Source organism: Amia ocellicauda, chromosome 3 (genome assembly GCF_036373705.1).
Source record: "Amia ocellicauda isolate fAmiCal2 chromosome 3, fAmiCal2.hap1, whole genome shotgun sequence".
Classification (NCBI taxonomy): domain Eukaryota; kingdom Metazoa; phylum Chordata; class Actinopteri; order Amiiformes; family Amiidae; genus Amia; species Amia ocellicauda.
The window spans coordinates 56,749,108-56,768,872 of NC_089852.1; the positions used below are offsets into that span (position 1 = coordinate 56,749,108).

General features: G+C 37.1%; 1 protein-coding gene across 2 annotated transcripts in view; it reads right to left on the reverse strand.

Annotated features, from left to right (window-relative positions):
* Positions 1-13,231: 13,231 nt before the first annotated feature.
* Positions 13,232-19,765, reverse strand: part of LOC136747005 (lipase member H) — a 43,895-nt gene continuing 37,361 nt past the window's right edge. For both annotated transcript variants that reach the window (XM_066699956.1, XM_066699957.1), the window contains exons 10-11: positions 18,605-18,778; positions 13,232-16,603 (exon numbers count right to left, since the gene is read on the reverse strand). In XM_066699956.1, the coding sequence (XP_066556053.1) occupies positions 16,516-16,603; positions 18,605-18,778 (262 nt within the window). In that variant the 3' untranslated portion in view covers positions 13,232-16,515. The remainder of the gene's footprint in view (positions 16,604-18,604; positions 18,779-19,765) is intronic.

Below are 19,765 nucleotides of genomic sequence, written 5' to 3' on the forward strand. Positions count from 1 at the left end.
AGCCAGAAATATGCTCTTTGAACTCATATAATTAACCTGTAATATAATTTCAGTGACTTAAGCTTTTAGGGAGTCCTCCATAATAATGTAATCTATCCTCTCCAAACATCAAATACGTAAGCTGAATGTGTGGTTGCCATATTTTTAGTATTTTAAACAAACAATATCTGATGGTATATTGCACAAAATATGTCATTTTATTTTGTAAATCATCATCATTAGCCAGAGAATGATATTTCTTCCTCACCATGTTGTAAGAACATACAACATCTTGGAAGATTAATTGCCTGTGTGCTTAGCTGGTGCCTAAACATTAACTAGTAAACATTTGCTAATTGTGGTGCAGAATTTATTGTTGGTGTTTTGCCATAGAAGCAAATATGTATAGTGAGATACTCTGGAGGCTCCTATGCCCCTTAACGTCAAATCTGTGTAAGCTTTCCAAGACAGCAGAATAAACCAGCACCATTTGGGAATGCCTTCTGCCAAAGGCAAAAAAATCATGCTGCACGAACTACACAGGGAGCATCACCTTTCCAGAGCAGAGAATAAAGGTTGCAGGGGAGTTCAGCCACCCAGCATTTCTGTCCCTATCTTCTGTACTACACATACACATACTGTACATCCATGAAAAGAAAATACATTAAAATTTTTACAAAGTCATCCATTTAAAAAGAAATCAATATAACTTCAGTCGATCACTTACCTAAAGAGTATTTCATAATGTGGCATAGCTATGCAATGTAATAATAAATAATGTATATTCATAGTAAAGGCTAAAATATTTGATAGAAATATACTATATACTTGGGAAGGCACTCCTTATAGATTTCAGTTTATATCTGATATATAATGCATTTAAAAAAAAAAAAAAAAAAATTCAGTAAAAACATCGAACATGATGCCTATATTTGTAAGATGACATTTATAATTTCCATGAAAAATCAGAACTCATATATCATGTCTGTTTCACAGTTGGAAAGCTTCTGTATCATTATTGTGTAGAGGGGTGCCAAGTCTCCAGTATTCCAATAATACTGTAATATAATCATTTTACTAAGAAACAGCTAGAAAATATAATTAGTATATTTGTCATATCATTTCTTGGGTTTGAATCCCAAATATTTGTTATTTTATGATGATCTTCTATCAACTTGTTTCATTGGTATGGGTAGAAAATAAAGCATTGCACTGAAAATAACATGGCTAATTTTGTAGCCTTTCTTATTGCTTATATTTATCTCCTTTAGCATGCTAGTAATCATATTCTATAATTACTTTATTTTGTTGGTTATCAAAATATATAATTTGTTATGGCATTACAATGAGGTGCTATTTTCTCATTAACAAATTATAAAAGTCTTTTTCATGGAAGGTCGTGATGCTTATTATGATACAATTACCTACAGCATAATTATCACCAGCAGAAAAACAGTTATAGTTCTTTTGTTTCTGGTAGAATGTATGCATTCACGAAAGACAGTAGTCATACATATATGTCTCATTTTCATTTGCCAAGGACTTTGTTTCCGTTTTTTTTACCCAATAATTAGATTAAACTGGTTAACTGATATATGAAAGGATATTAAAAGAGTGAATCCCCAGCCTGTGTGGTTGTGCATCATCTGGAGGAGAGATCTACCTTGAAATCCTATCCTCCCAGAAGAGTGAGAACGCCTCGCAGGCTATAGCTGCAGCTGGTAATTACTACACTACAAAACACTACACCTGCAAATGTTTATTATAAATGAAAATATAGATATCTACAGAAAATATAGATGTATTTAACAAATCATAAGAAGAATTGTACAATGATTATAATAATATCAATACAAAAATGTATAGCAAGCTGTATTAGCCAGCAATAAATGGCCAATTTAAAGCTGAAAATGTAATTGTATGTGCAAAAATAAGCACCTATGGATAAATAGTATTACTACTATCAGTTGACTATAGTTTGAAGTAGGGATTTGCTTAAAATTTAAAACTTAAGTATACAGTTCCATAGAAACCATACCATAGCTTGAAAAATGTCACGCTATATTTGTATAGACATGTTTTGACAATATGTCTTAGAAAAATTACCATTAAGGTTCCATAGTATGTAGCTATCTTTTTAATTCATTTTTTACATATGTAGTCATACACAATTAATAATTAATTAAAATATGTTTTCTCTTTGAAATACTACAGAATGTACCATTCCAAAATGATACCTTTGTGACAGATCCCTGTTAAAAATACACAGTCTATTTGAATCTCTGCATCCTGATTACAAACATACGTTGCATGGGTTTATGAGGGAAGGTCACTCCCACCTAGTTTTTCTAAAATACAATATAAAAGTCACAACTGAGGCTAAGGAATCTCTGGCACCTCTGTTTCAAAACAAATTACAAATAAGTTCTGTTTCCATGAGGGATACCTATCTCATCTGTTTATAATCTGCTGCACCAAGAGAGTGTTTCTGGAGGTGGCCGGCTTGTGGTAAAATGAATGGTCATCTTTGCAAACCAGATGGAGGTCAAAGGTGTATTCAGTTTGGTGTTCTGTCCTTATTGACTTATTCCTTGTTTACTCGCAAGTGCAACAAATCAGGAATAGATGGAATATCTGCACAGCTTATTCATAAAATTACGACTCATTGGAAAAAACATTTTTCCTTAATTGAAATTGATGCTACAGAAATTATTATTAATCTTATGAAAAATCACAGTGTCTTGCACTGAGAATAATGTTCTTTTGTGTTTCAGGTAATCATATGTATTATGTTGCATACAAATTAAAATGGAATTACCGATTATATACCAACTAAACATAAAGATACTACATTACTTTAGCTTATTATTCACATATTTGAAAAGCAAGATCTTTTATTATTTTGTTTTAGAGAAAGGCAAACTGGTAGAGCAAAAAACACCCATTGTGTATAGTGAGAGAATAATCAATTTTACATTGTATTTCAGCAGTCAAGGTAAAAATCAGTACTTTAATAATGTAAATGTCTCACAAGCACCAGAAAGTTTAATCCCTTTAAGGTCGAATCTACTTTAGTATATTTCCAGAATAAGCTTGTCATCATTAAGACCCAAGCTGCTAAATTACTGTACTCTGCTGAAAGTTGTCCAAGTGCCCTGAACCCCCCAGATGCAATGGCCATTTGAAACTTTATATATGTATATTGTCATTTTGCTTTTATGACATTCTCCATTAAAAGTAATTAATAATGCAGGGAAGAACAAGATGGTCAGTGGCTTTTCTCTTTTCCTCTGAATAACATTGGTCATTTTATTGGCACATAGCCCAGACAAAACAGATTGGAAAGTGGTGTGCTGTAGTGTTCGCATATTTCTTGGAATTTCTCACTTTTATGCTGTTAAGGATGTGAGTGTGTGTGTATGTGTATGTAATTATGTTTATACACTCACACACACACACACACACACACACACACACACATATATATATACCTCATCAATACAAAAAAGGATAAGGAAGAACAATAATCTATTGATCTGCACCAATTATTATTTAAAATAATATGCAAGAGGCTCCCATTTGACATCTTGAACATCTTGTAAATACATCTTGAACCTACATGTTCAGAATCTTAGCATCTCTCATATATTTATCTAAGCTGCAATCTTGCCAGCAATTTTCTCAAAGACACATCTTTACTATTTTCTTTCATAATAAGAGATGTTTGTGGTATTTAAATCAGCAGCAAGTCAGGGAAGGATTAACCTTGGATGTTCATACAATCAGTCAGTCTTTCTCTTGGTCTCCCCATGCTTCAGCCATTTTATTTGCATAGCTACTAGTTTTTTGGTATCTGTTGATTGTGGTTTGTACTCCACTAAATGCAATACATTGTTAGATTGGGTTGTAATACCATTTTGATTAATATTATAGAAAATGTACCTAATGAAGAAATTACAATAATCATTGAAATACATAGTACATTCAGTTAAGTCACAAATGTGACAAAGCCTTGCCAGCTGTCTCTGAACCTTCAGGATACTAGAGATTAAATTGAACATGAAAAATAATGTGCTTTTTTGTATATGAACCTATTTTATAATTGTATAAATGTACGTGCATTCTTGTGAATTTAGTATTTTCTGAAATTAAATTATTACTTTAAGTCAACACATTCTGGTGCCTATACTGTGTATCATAGAAACTCTGGCTGGTTACATAAAAATAAACCTTTTTCTTTCAAATTCTGGCAACAAATTGTAATATAGTAATATTCATAAATGAAATACATGTACCTCTCAAACCATCCCAAACTCCTCATTTATGGCCATTTTCACTTTAAACAACAGATGTGCCATCAACAGGAGCTCTGTATACCAGCGTCGTGTTTCATGCTGTTTGATTGCTGCTTTAATTTATTTTCACTACATGGTCATACAAAGTTTAGGGAACAACTCAAACTGTCAGATTGACCTACTACATTATCAGGGCAACCTGCTGATAATGTAGCACTTAATATGCTCTGCAATACTGTAAGGGCATTAATACCTAATGCTTGTTTGAAACATTGAATAAATCCATTCAAAATTAAATCACACCAAATTACAGTTCTTTGCTTCACCTTTTTGGTTGTATAAAGATATAGTGAACTATAATAATAATAATAATAATAATAATAATAATAATAATAATAATAATAATAATAAGTACCATATTAAACAATTGTACACCTGGCCAGTATTCCTGCAAACTGTTTCTTACTGGTGCTGCAGTCAATGATTAAGTGAAAATGCTCTACCAGTTTATAAGCTGCCTTTACATAATTAAATAGTAAATTTAACAAACCATCTAATGCCAGATGGAAACCTAAGAAAGTCCCTCACTTACCTCTGTCTCACCCCTTCGTAAAGCCAGCTGAGATATCTGTATTCATGCAATACTGGTGTAATCCGAGTACAGAGAGAGTCAAGTCCTCTTTCAATTGATCACACTCTGAGTTCCTGCTCAGCCACAACTGGCAATTCACTCTTTCCCGGCGAGTAAAAGCTCAGCCCCGCAACTCGCACAGTGAGAGAGATTGCCGGGATAATGGAGATTGTCATAGGTTGCATTTGTTGTAATCCAATACATGTAACAGACTGTGAGCACTCTGCTTCAGAGTAAAAGCCTCTGTCATTTCAATAGACTTAATTAAACTGATTTTAGTCATGTGAAGTGATGGCTTTTTATACTGCTCTCCTTTAAAGCATCTAGCCCACTCTGCTTGTCTAAAGTCCAAACATTACATTTTAGCATAATTGTTTCAACAATAGCCTTTTAATTAAATAAATGGACAGAACAGCCAAAAAGAGAGTAATATGTCATTATAAAAGTCTTCCTGCCTTGTCAGGGAAGAAATATTTTGAGATAATAAGAAATTATATGTAAGCCTCCAATACTTCAGGATAAATAACAGTGCAATCTTTGGTTTATAGTGGGTGTACATTTATCTGTATGAAACACATCTCCTCAGTAATTTTTACTTTTATTGAATGGCTTTAATTATGTAGTATACCATAATTGTATGAATGAAGCACAAGTTGCAGTATGACATTTTAGCATGCAAGACATGTAAATATATGTATGTGACATGTAAAATAAGTCCACACATTTAAATAAATTAATCCTTCATGTTCTGGTATTTCTTATTTTACATATACAGGTATGCTTTGCTCTCCCTCCACAAATTCATGTCTTCATAATTCTGATCAATTCAAAGTGCATAAGGTGAGGGTCAGTTTGACCTATAATTACAAGGTCATGGACTGAGATGATAAAACATTGGCCAACGTGGTTTCTTGACTAGACTCCCATAAAAGACATTGCATTTCTGACCCTTGATAAATGAATGAAAATATACAGTGAGGGAAAAAAGTATTTGATCCCCTGCTGATTTTGTACGTTTGCCCACTGACAAAGAAATGATCAGTCTATAATTTTATTTGTAGGTGTATTTTAACAGTGAGAGACAGAATAACAACAAAAAAATCCAGAAAAACGCATTTCAAAAAAGTTATAAATTGATTTGCATGTTAATGAGGGAAATAAGTATTTGACCCCTTCGACTTAGTACTTGGTGGCAAAGCCCTTGTTAGAAATCACAGAGGTCAGACGTTTCTTGTAGTTGGCCACCAGGTTTGCACACATCTCAGGAGGGATTTTGTCCCACTCCTCTTTGCAGATCCTCTCCAAGTCATTAAGGTTTCGAGGCTGATGTATGGTAACTCAAACCTTCAGCTCCCTCCACAGATTTTCTATGGGATTAAGGTCTGGAGACTGGCTAGGCCACTCCAGGACCTTAATGTGCTTCTTCTTGAGACACTGCTTTGTTGCCTTGGCTGTGTGTTTTGGGTCATTGTCATGCTGGAATACCCATCCACGACCCATTTTCAATGCCCTGGCTGAGGGAAGGAGGTTCTCACCCAAGATTTGATGGTACATGGCCCCGTCCATCGTCCCTTTGATGCGGTGCAGTTGTCCTGTCCCCTTAGCAGAAAAACACCCCCAAAGCATAATGTTTCCACCTCCATGTTTGACGGTGGGGATGGTGTTCTTGGGGTCATTCCTCCTCCTCCAAACACGGCGAGTTGAGTTGATGCCAAAGAGCTCGATTTTGGTCTCATCTGACCACAACACTTTCACCCAGTTCTCCTCTGAATCATTCAGATGTTCATTGGCAAACTTCAGACAGGCCTGCACATGTGCTTTCTTGAGCAGGGGGACCTTGCGGGCGCTGCAGGATTTCAGTCCTTCATGGCGTAGTGTGTTACCAATTGTTTTCTTGGTGACTATGGTCCCAGCTGCCTTGAGATCATTAACAAGATCCTCCCGTGTAGTTCTGGGCTGATTCCTCACCGTTCTCATGATCATTGAAACTCCACGAGGTGAGATCTTGCATGAAGCCCCAGACCGAGGGAGACTGACAGTTATTTTGTGTTTCTTCCATTTGCGAATAATCGCACCAACTGTTGTCACCTTCTCACCAAGCTGCTTGGCAATGGTCTTGTAGCCCATTCCACTCCCTTTAAGAGAGTGCTCCTAATCTCAGCTCGTTACCTATATAAAAGACACCTGGGAGCCAGAAATCTTGCTGATTGACAGGGGATCAAATAATTATTTCACTCATTAACATGCAAATCAACTTTTTTGAAATGCGTTTTTCTGGATTTTGTTGTAGTTAGTCTGTCTCTCACTGTTATAATACACCTACCATTAAAATTATAGACTGATAATTTCTTCGTCAGTGGGCAAACGTACAAAATCAGCAGGGGATCAAATACTTTTTTCCCTCACTGTATATTAAAAAAAAAGTTCTGGGTTTGCTGGAATATATTAGCCTTGTTAACAATTGGGTCATATTAAAATGATCAAAAAATAAAGCCACGACTGATTCGAATAGGTTTGTATTATGCTAGCAGGTGAGTCAAAGTTTTATAGGTAGGTAGGTAAACCCAAATGACCGTGGAAAACTGGAGTCTCTATGCCAGATGCAGTTACCACAACTTTCTTTCAGTGTTCAGTGCTCAGAATAAAAATCCCCAGGACTTATCATGTTATGACATCTGTAGGAATGCATTCCCTCACAATAAAGAAATACACATTAAGGTGCCTATATTTAAGTATATTGGTATTGTACTTAATTGTACTTATTTTTCATTGGTCTATTCTTTAATTAGTTACTAGGTCATATCAACATTTAAGCATTGATTTTCTGCCGTGTTAAATATTTTTGTAGTCTCTGTTTAGGAACAGACTTTTGTAATGCTTTTTGTGATTTTGCAAACTAATCATTTCACAAAAGGGATAGATTAGAGAAAAGAGGTATCAATCAAGTCAAATTGAATGAGTTCATTACATTTTCAGTTCGAACGTGATTTTGGGTGGGCATCTTTCATTCATGTCAAGCAAAGAAGTTCTTCACAGATGAAAATTCCAGTCTATGATTTCAAGCTCTGGACCAGTAATTTAGGTTCTTGGTTGAAGCTATTTTATTGATTTACTGTAAATGATTTGATCGAGTCAATGCCTGCATTGCCCTGTTCAAATCAAATGAAATTCCATGAAGGTAGGAGAATTTGATATGCAGATACCCCCCCCATTATATCGCTGCTGTTGAGGTCCAATAAAAAATGCCATATATGAGGACCGCAATATAGCAACACACAAAAGAAGAAATACTGTACTTGACAAATACTGAATTTTGTTTTATTGCAGGCCTCAGAAATTACTAACAGGCAGAAATACATGTAGACACACAGAAAGAAATAGGAGGCTAATACTGTGTAACCATAATACTGTACTGTGCATTTTTAAATTATGCACTTTAGCTTTACAGAAGAGAACATGTAATCAATATATACAGTAGAGTTGGGAAAATTGTAAAAATAACAAATTGTACAGACCTCCTAAACTGCAACTAACAGTAGCCTATGTTTTGTATATTACAATACAAATTAGGATAACAAATATTGAGGTTAATTATATTCAGAGGCGTGTACCTAACTATAAAGAAGGGAGCCAACTCTGCAACTGCGATATTTCCGAATCAGCTGCATAGTGAGGAGAGATAAAATGAGGGGGGGGTACATGCATGTTCATTGCAATTTAACAAAAAGGAGAATGCAATATTTGCACTATTTTGTTAGCTTATTCCCCTTGCTCTTTTACATGTATTGAAAAATATTTGTGGGTTTGAAACTACCCATAGTAATTTGAATATTGCTGCTGAGTGTTTCAGTTTAGTAGTAGCAGTGCCCTCAAGACCACCAAATTACCTGCGCTGTATATAGAGGGAATGTGATTCTTGTAAATCACCAATTAAAAGATGCTGCCAATGAGTACAGTATTGTAGTTTTGTGTTAGCGGGTGGGTCAAAGTTGTGTTTTAATCCCAGCCTACAAAATCTCTAGATCAGCTCTCTCTCTGGAGTTGATCACTACAGAACCTCTACCACATGTAGAAGATGAGGGTTTTCCACTACGGATATATTTTCAACTACTGTCTCTCTCATGGCAGAAGAGTTGTCAATAGTGCATTTAGCATTTTAGCAACTCAGAGGTGCACTTACAGGCATGTGCCTGGTGTGAGCCCCCAAAATGCAGAGACGATGGTAAAGGCAACATACAGACAGGTGACAAATTAAAGGAAAAATCTGAATAAACGAGTGGAGGAACATAACGAATGCAGATGCCTGCAAACAGGGGTACTGCATGATACAATTAAGCAATTAACATTCTCTGTGGCATGTATAAAAATGCTGAGCAGGCCCACTTGACCTCGATTTTGGATCAAGATGACAAGAGGAAAGGATCTAAATGACTTTGAAAGAGGGGTCATTATTGGGGCACCATAGGCATTGTTCTACAGAGATGTGGAAATAATTGGTCAGATGAGTCATCCTTCACCATATTCTTGACAAGTGGGCGAGTGCATGTGTGGCGACACCAAGAGAACGGTACAGGCCTGACTGCTTGACCCCTACAGTGAGGGGGTCCGGAGGCTCTGTTATGCTGTGGGGGGCATTTTCCTGGCATGGTTTGGGTTCACTTGTCCCCTTAGAAGGAAGTTCACTGCAAATCATGACAAAGTTATTCTGAGTGATCACCTTTATCCTATGGTGGCACATTTCTATCCTGATGGCAGTGGTCTCTTCCAGGATGACAATCCACAAGGCACGAGGGCTCACTGAATGGTTTGATGAGTATGAAAACGATGTGAATCATATGCTATGGCCTTCGCAGTCAACAGATCTCAACCCAATTGAGCACCTATGGGAGATTCTGGACCGACGTGTTAGACAGCGCTCTCCACCACCATCATCAAAACACCAAATGAGGGAATATCTTTTGGAAGAATCGTGTTCATCCCTCCAGTAGAGTTCTGAGACTCATAGAATCTATGCCAAGGTGCATTGATGCTGTTCTGGTGGCTTGTGGTGCCCAACGCCTTACTGAGACACTTTATGTTGGTTTTTCCTTGAATTTGTCACCTGTCTGAATGTCCTGCACAACAGCATGAGGTGACAGCATGGAGTGTGTGCACTGAAAAGCTCTGTCACTGCTGACCAGCTGTGCATTCAGGGCATCTCCAGCGTAAGTAGCAACAACGACTCAAGGGAAGCACATGAAGTGTGAGACTTTCACCAAATACGTGTGCTTCAGGGAAAGTGGCATGGCAACAAAACATAGATAAAACTATTTTTAAATACAGTATGATATTTTAAGTTTATTAAAAAAAATGTACTTCGATTTTTAATTGGTCAGAATAATTCCCCATGCTGTGCTTTCTGTTTTTAAGTCTGTAAGTTAATAGGTAATTTAAATGGTGTCTCATATTGTATAAGAAATGTCATCTCCCAGTTTGGGTGAGCAGTCTGGAATGCACAAACTGCAAAAAATTATGTCTCTTGCAGTCAAGAACTGTATTTATCTCCTGTTTTGGCAACGTCATCCAGAATGCTTGAAACTGAGTTTGCTCTTGTGTCCAGTGTTTCAGTGTTAGGAAATTACTAGTATTGCCTTGCACAGTGTAAGTTTTGGATTTGATATGTTGCTTTTCTATTTCTGAAATTTCTGCCATATTTTCTTTTGTTAAAGGTCATAAGATGATTTTCCATTTAGGCGGATTTAATTAGCTTTATTATTTTTGAATACTGATAGTTCTCTGCACAGGATGACATTCATACACAAGATTCAGAGACATAGGAATTGTGGGAAATGCTGTTCTATGATTGTTTGGTTTCTCAAATTTATAATTGTATGTTAATCATTCATTGTATTCCTAATTTGTGTAACGTTTTCTAAGTAATCATAGGGTAGGTTTGATTAAGCCTAATTTCTCATAATGACATGTGATACAGGTCCCAGATGTTAAGCTTCTCTTTCTTCTAGTGCTTGTGACCCTCCAGCACTGTTTCTTTCAAATGCCCGGCACACACAGACCCACAGCCAGAGTCATTCCACATTCCTATACAGTTGCTTCTCAATCCCACAATATGGCCTTGCATACCTAAGTATGTATGTCGAAAATACCTTAATGGTAACTGAAAACAATTACATGTTATGAGTCTCTTGTTGTCAAAAACCTAATGAAATAATAAATATATTGATTTAATCCCAATAATAATAATAACAACAATCTCAGTTCTTATCCCTTACATATAAAAATAAAATAATGATAAAAACTGAGCTTTAATCATTGAGCTCAAAACTCCTAGAGGTTTGGTCCAAGCCTTTAAGTAGAAACTGCATAGCCCCGTGTGCATGAAATAGCAAAATGTGATTCCCAACTGCATGCACCTCACTGCTCATAATGGTTTGCATAATATCCTGAATTTCTCTGAGATGCAGGATAGAGAACCACGTGGCGCTGCAGAGTGCCCTGCGAAATCCCATCAAACTGGAGCCATATCCAATTTACATGCTTCACCTGATTAATTAAAACTACCTGTTTGTGAATGTCGCCAAACGCAACACTTCTGCATAAAAAGCACCTGGTGTCTGCTGATAAGTGGATTCATCAGCCCAGACAGATCGTGTGTCCATTCTGTTGCCCGCCCTCTGTGGGGAAAGACAGAGTAACCCAGGCTTTCTGAGCTGCACACAACATTTGTAAAAGCATCACAAATCCAAATTTCTTCCGTCCTCTGTCCTGTGAAATAAACTCTTCCCCCTTGCCTCAAATTCCTCACTTTCAGACAGAAATAAAATATACTTTTACCATGACTCATTTTTATAAGCAATAGATATAGGATTGTTACAAAGTAGAAGTTTTTCATTTGTGTCCCCCACCATCTGCCTCTCAGTCTCAGAGTGAGAAAGATTGGGAAGCCATGTGAAATATTGGGAAGTGTTGCCATTTGGACAATCATACATGCCACAATTTATTATTATTATCTTGTATTTATTAGCAGATGCTATTACCCAGGGAGACTTGCGTAAACCGCACCAATCCAAACACAACCAGATTAAAAGCCAGCCATGCACGAACACATCCCTGTAAATATGAATTGGTCAATTGTATCATCTACCACCTCTGCTTCTTTAGTACTCATTCCTAGCCTAACTAACTGTTTATACATCCTTTCAGTGCTGAGATCAGTTCTGATCTACCATCAGTTAAACAGAGCTATTTTTCCATCTGCAAGGTAGTAGTTTGTCTCCACTGCGCGTTGAAAGATTCCCCATTGCTTTATTCATTTTAGTCTTCTTTTTTTTCTTAACCCTGTTTAATGATCTCTTGTGGAATTACATGTGTTTTTGCCACTGTATATATTTTACATTTGATTGCATATCTATTCATTCAAAGTTGTGTCATGGGTCATGTGTTTTGCAAGTAGAAGATATTTGGTTCCATCACAGCTCCAACAAAGATGGTGTCTTTAGAGGCGATGCTACTCATCTCAAAATCATGTGAACTTTCACATTTTGCTTTCTGATATCAGTGATCACACACAAATCAACTTCTGTTTACAGCACCTAGTTTTTACTTGTCCACTAGGTGGAAGTAAAGACCACATGATAAATGCAGTTAGCCACACTTATTACACATCTCAGGTTTCCTCAAAAATATGTTTAGGAATATTAGAAATGTGTCAAATGAGAGGAGGCCTTTTAACCTCTTTAGCTCACCTGGATGTGTAGTTTACAATGCTTTAACAGGGAAATGCTATCATAATACCTGTAGTCCACCAACCCAGTTCAGCAATACACTGAATAAGATTCCCCAGGTTGTTTTTATGAGCAGGATTAACAATTAAAATAATAACAGACAACAGTTTGAATTTAGGTTCTTAAAAATAACACAAAAGAATAGTGGAGACCAGGATCATCTATAACACTTGTTGTACACAAAATGTTTCAGCAAGTCTGAGATATTTTTATACAAATAATTTACATTTCTCTTTTACCAATGCAGTGTTTCTTGTTTCAAAACGTTGTGTACTTGAGGCAAGAGTGCTTCAGTTCCATGTTACCCAATATTACAACTGAACCCATAGGGCCACTTGAAACAGGGTGAGGAATCATTTTTTGCAAATCAAACAAAAAACAAAATGATTGAGAAAAACTTTGATTAATCTTGAGGCAAAAGTACTTCAAATCCGTGTTGCTCAATACTGCAACCAACCCCATAAGGACTCCTGTATCCGGGGGAGGAGTCCTTTGTAATGTTTTGGGCAAATCAAATAGGGTTACATTAGAAAAATAGAAATATCTTGATTGAGAAAAATCTTTATTAAAACAAACAGTGGTTAGGGTTAGGTATTCAATATTTTTCTTTATCACAATATAATTATTATCCCCCTATTCAGCTGACACCATATCCCTTTTCCAGGTGTGCTACTTAACAACCCAATGAATCAGATTTCCCCCTCTCCTGCTGACACCATTCACTCACACACCAATAAATTAATACTAATTACAAATTGTACAGTTCTGGGCTCCACACTTCAAGAAAGATATCGCTGCTCTAGAGGCAGTTCAGAGGAGAGCAACCAGACTAATTCCAGGTCTGAAGGGAATGTCCTACTTGGAGAGACTGAGGGAACTGAACCTTTTCACCCTGGAACAGAGGAGACTATGTGGGGACTTGATTCAAGTCTTTAAAATCATTAAAGGCATCGACCACATCAAACCAGAGGAGCTTTTCCAGATCTGGGGACACAAATGGAAATTGGGCTTCAAGGCATTCAAGACAGAAAACAGGAGACACTTCTTCACACAGAGAGTTGTCACAATCTGGAACAAACTCCCCAGCGATGTGGTTGAAGCAACAATTTGGGAACATTCACAATTGACTGGATAGGATCCTTGGATCACTTAGTTATTAATGGACACCAAACGAGCATGATGGGTTGAATGGCCTCCTCTTTGTAAATGTTGTTATATAACGTTAGATCATAGATAAAGAAGTACAATAGCATTACAAAGTAAGTTAATAGAACAATAAAGTAATTATTTCAATAATTATTATTTTCAATAGTGCAACACTCACCAACAGATTCACCACATGTACTGATATCTGACATCATACTATGTTCTGACTATTTTCCATGAATCATGTAGCACAAGCAGATGATGTCACCTTTTCACAGACATCCTTCTTCCTCAGCCACTCCTGTAACTCCTGCTGGACTTGGAAGATACATTTCCCATCAGCTCCCCCTTGAATTCCCTGAATCTGCTGGCACGAGCTGTCAACAGCTTCTTCTGATTAATCAATTAATTATTGTGGCTCCCCCACCTATCTCCACCATAGGTGCACCATTCAGCCCGGCCACTCTACGTGGACAGTTCCCTGTTGAATGTCTGCTACTCTTAAAAATACTGATGGGTCTTGCCTCCACAGCTCACTGAAAGACTAGGCACTTCCATTCTCATGATCTCGTGCGCTTTTGAAAGGCATTTACTAGTTCAGCTACTCAGGAGTCTCTTAACAGACAACTTAAGTACATGAAATCTTCCTGAACACCAAGGCAATGTGTTCCACTTGAGCTCATTGGAAAGACCCTAGACGTCTCTATTAGTACTCAAGATTGAAAACATTTTGGGGAATCCATGGCTAGACAGAATGCCCCATTAAAGTTCTGAAGACAATTATATGTGTTTTTTTAAATATGGTTTTATATGTCCCCATATTGATAATATGAATGTGTAAACCATGAAATGTTAACACCCTACAGACCTAATAACACATATACTGACTCATGTTGTTATATGGGAGATGAATCTTGAAATTCTGTCCTTTTTTCCAGAAAGTGTCAAATGACTCACCCTGCTGCATATCTCAGATTTCCTATAAACACCACAGAAATGAAAACTGTAAAAGTACAGTTTCGTTACTCACACTACATTGTACCATTATGTGTGGATATTAAATACTATAATTCTATAAATGAGGTGAAATGAGGAAATAATAAAATGACAAGAAAATGGATTAGCAGGAAGACTACTGCTTTCATTCAAAAACTTAAATCACTTGCAGCTATAAAATAAATAACAGCCCCAGATGCTGTACATGAAAAAAGTATACTAAAATTACACATCTGATTTGAGGTAAAGGTAAATGATGGAAAATATACTGCAACTTCAACAAGTTCGGCAAGAGAAAGCTTCGACAATAATCATTGGATATTGGAAACCTTTTTCAGAAGAGAGGGGTTGTCATCTCAGTTAAATCACTTGGTACCATTAGTAAATCATGGTGTGTGCTGGAAATGTTTTTGTAAGTAGTGATCATAGTAAAACTGTTTAATTTAACATGGATTTAGAGATGATTTCACACAACAAAATATCTGACACTTATACTTGCCTTGAACAAGTGAGGTGGCTAAAACCCCTGCCACAAGGCACAGTATTCAGAGGAGTCCTGGAGAGACTTCATATGCCACCGTTTACATTTCAATCTTCACATTTCACTTTGTATAATATTTTTGTTTGTATAAATACTTTAATTATACAGTTATTTGAAAGGTAATATGAAGCACAATAGTGGGACACCATTCTCCAGGATATCCTCAGTTTCACTCATCTTTGGCACTAAGATGATTATTCATAGTTCTTAAGATCAGACAAATGTAGTTAATCCATGCTTGCAAATTGAGTGATTTTTGTTGCTGCTTTAACTGATGTAAATTGTTTTGAAAATAACATTTTTCCCAAAAAACTAAGAACAGGTATATAATTCAAACATAAAGACAAAAGACTGCATTTAGGTTGACTATTTTCTTATATAAAAAATATATAAATTACATTAAAAATATCATATCACCCTCTCAGAGCCAACACTGTAATGCTGGAGAGGCCTGCAGCTGGCACTGGGATTTGGACCCAGGTCTCCCAAGCCCCAGCCAATAATGCTACCACTTTGCCAAGGCTCAGACTTGCTGGCAATGTCGTAATTGGGTGTTACAGGCTCCATGGACCGACTTCAAGCTTCAAGCTTCAAGTTTGTGTCAATTCTGAAGTTAACTGCAATTCACTGTTTTATGCCAGTTGGATTCTGGAATTGGAGTTGAAAAATATCAGAGTGCTGGAATTAGAATGGGCTTTTTATAGAAATGCATCAATTCAATTCAATTCCACTTATATGACCAGAAATCCACCCAAGCCATTGAGAGTTTACAGGGACATTATAAGCTGATATGAGCAAATGCCACCAGGTGGAAAAGTAATTTACACCTTAATCTCCAATGCCCCACCCATCCACTCCTGCTGCAAGAAAAAGTCCAGACTGCTCTAGTGTTACACTTGCCAGCATAACAGGACATTTTGGTGAAGTGGTAACATGTACAGGTGTGGTGTGAGGGATTAGAAGCCCCCTCCACCGTTACAATAAAATTACTTACACTCTAAAAAAACAACAAAAATACAAAATATTTCTCAAAGGAAAATGTATATAACTGGTTTACAAAGTCCAATGGGATGTGCGTTTCCTTTTCAACCAGGTTTCATATTTAATTTCCTCCGGGAAGATGTCGTCCCGAAGTCTCCCACATGTTTAAAACTGCATGTCCTGACAAGGGATAGGTCTGAATGATACCTCAGTGTTTTCTTCAAGGATGAGATCATATCGGCAGAGCAATGGTCTGCAATACAGGAAAACATTGATTAAAACAGGTATTAATGCTATTCTAAAATTCCTCATGCAAATAAAGTAAGGCACAAATACACAATGTAATATAGTGCTAGTAGGAGCACAAAATGGCCAAATGGAAAGCGCTACATTGCTCAGAAGTCCTGAGGGATGAATCAGCACTGGGGAGCACCTGACCTGCAGGGCTCCCATGTTTGGCCAGTGCCTGCATAAGCAGGATAGAGGCAAGCCCTAGTCGTTGGTGACTGGGAGCTGGAGAGTGAAAGACAGACAGGCAAACAAGCACGCACACACACACACAATATGGGATCTGCTCCCTTATGATAGGTAGCAGTCCATCTCTTAATGCGGGACAGTGCCCTGTCTAAATGTAAAAAATATTATATTTGCACCACTGTTGCAGCAAGATTGTGTAACCTACGTGAAGAGTGGAAAGCATGCAATGCAGTGCAGTGCTTCTATAGTGCATGCACAGGCACAATATGAGGGAGTGGGGATTTCATTTTCACATACTTTAAAATGCATGATGAATCTGTGATTCTTTCTTTTTTTTTTCCTGGCAGAGGTGGAGGCAGGAGAGACCCAGTGCTGGGACGTTGGCAAGGATCAGACCTGGCTCTTCTGCCAGCAATACACTGAGAACATAAATGGCCTGAATGAATCATTGAAGGAGCTGGAAGAAGAGATAAAAATCTGAATTCTGGCCCAAACTGGGCCAGACTTGCTCCTGGGGCTGCCACAGAACTGACCTCATCCTGTCCACCATCAGGACTTAGAGGCTGGTGGCATTGCTGTGTCAGGACTATAAGATCCTGCTCAAACCCTGCAGACACTTGCACAGATTCTGTCCAAGGCTCTGGCTAAGTGTTTCAGGGAGATCATGCCGTTGGCAGTGCCCGCAGACCAGTCTTAATGCAGGTCTACCTCGGATAATGTCTTTTTGATTTGGGATATAGTGGCTGCTTCTAAACTCTTCGATTTGGTGCTGTGGAATAGTTTTCCCAGGCTCTTACACAGCGCTGTTGGCCCCAGGATCCTGTTTTTCACCCCTGTGTATCTGTCTCTCTTGCCCCCATCCCCTCGGGGAGAAAGGGAAACCTACTACCTATCCCCCACTACTAGTCTACTAAGCCTAATATCTACTACACCATTTTTATTTTATTTTATACAATTGAGTCTTGTTATTGGTATCACACAGCATTGTGTGTTCTTATTGTACCATTTTAGTGTTGTTTTATTGTTAGCATTGAATTTGCACATGACCATGGTTTTTATTGTTTTGTTTTTGCAGGGCTTTATTGGGATGAGAGTGGTGTTTATTGAGTGTTTTAGGGTGTGTGATATTTATATGTATATTATGGATTGTGGGTTGTTGTTGTTTTTAGAGTGGGTGCTGGTTTTGTTTTGTGTGTGGGGGGGATTTGGTACAGTTTTAGTGGGGTTAATGGTTTTAGGGAAGGAAAGGAAATTCTGATGTTTGTTTTTCTGTGCAAAACAGCTACATATAGTTTTCTTATTTGTTCCTTTTTTATTCTGTTAGTAGTAAATAGGGATTTTATTTAAGACCAGGATAAACAGTTTTTTTTTTAAATCTCGCTATGTCTGAAAGCCATTCTGTAATAACTTACTAATCTTCTCAACAAACAAACACAACAAATGTGGAAATGTTTTATACCTATGCCAAACTCGGGCTTGCGGGGTTGAGAAATTGTCCTGGTGCCCCGGATCCCCGGGTTGGAAACACTGTTTGGCATGGACTTTATTAGGTGTTCAAATTACAGACTGGTGCACATTTGTCAGCAGTTATACAGTTATACTAATATTAGTATATTGGGGGGGGCGCCTTAAGACAGCACTTGTCCCCTGGCCAAGTTGGAGTACTGTACTGTCCAGAGCGACAAATATAAAACCTAAACTTTTAAAACTGAAACTAAACTTTGTCGATCATTTCAAAGAGGATTTAAAAAGTAGAAATAATAGTGTTCTAAAATACCTGTTACTCTTTTCTAGTGCTGTGAGTTTGAATCTGATTACTCTTAGCTTGTATCTGGGCCCAATCACATTTCCAGTGGAGAACTTCACAGAGATCTTCTGAATATTCTCCAGGTCCTCATCAAACTGGGCGAGCAAGTGGGACTCTGTGTACTGTTCAAATTTGGTTGCTTTACTGAAAAACAAACAAATACAATTGATGCACAACAATGTTTACATTTAGGTTTAGTGTATTTGAGTATACGTTGAGTGTTGACAATTTAAAATGAACACATAATTACTTCAGCTCTCGCCGACACTAAATATTATGCTGCAAACAACTTTCACAGTCGAATACTTGTTACTGGATTGTACTGGGACATGATTATAAGCACAAGTCCTTTCCAGTTTAATCATTCCTCCTGGGAAACACGAAAACTGATATTTTATGCTCATCTACATTGAATCAATCAAATTGAATGTATAATTGTATAATGTATAACTCCTTTTTCACAGTTCACAGTCTGATATCGATGGTAATGCATCAAGGGTTTCCATGGCAAAATAGAGCCCTTTTGTTACCCAGACTGAGTCCCAAAGTGCTCTCTTACTCCCTTGTTACCTTCCCTTGCTGGGTGAATGTACTATGATCGCCATTTTAATGGGTGTCCCAATTCCTTAGTGCTGAAGTCCCAGAATTCCTTGTGAAATGTGGAGAACAGGCAGACACACAAATTGTAGATATGGTTAGGTTGTTTAACAAACCAATTATTTGTAAAATGTATATTGTATGGAGTTGAACAGCTAATAAAATGTATCTAATCTATTATTTCCATATATGCATTTCAGTACCTATTCATAACTATGTATTTACAGTGTCTGTCAAAAGTATTCACCCCCCTTGGACTTTTCCACATATCACTGTGTTATCACAACATGAAATCAGAATGGATTTAATCAGGAGTTTTTGTCAAAGTGTAAAATATGATCTGCAAATTATTATTATTTGTATTTATGTATGTAATGTATTGATTTATTAGCAGTATAAATAAGTACAAAACTGGAAAAAATGCTTTCAGTGGATTCATTAATAAAGCAGCTATCTAATTACATGATATACAGTAAGTGATATATTATTTTATGAAAAACAGGGACAGAGGTATAAACTGTAACATTTATCCAG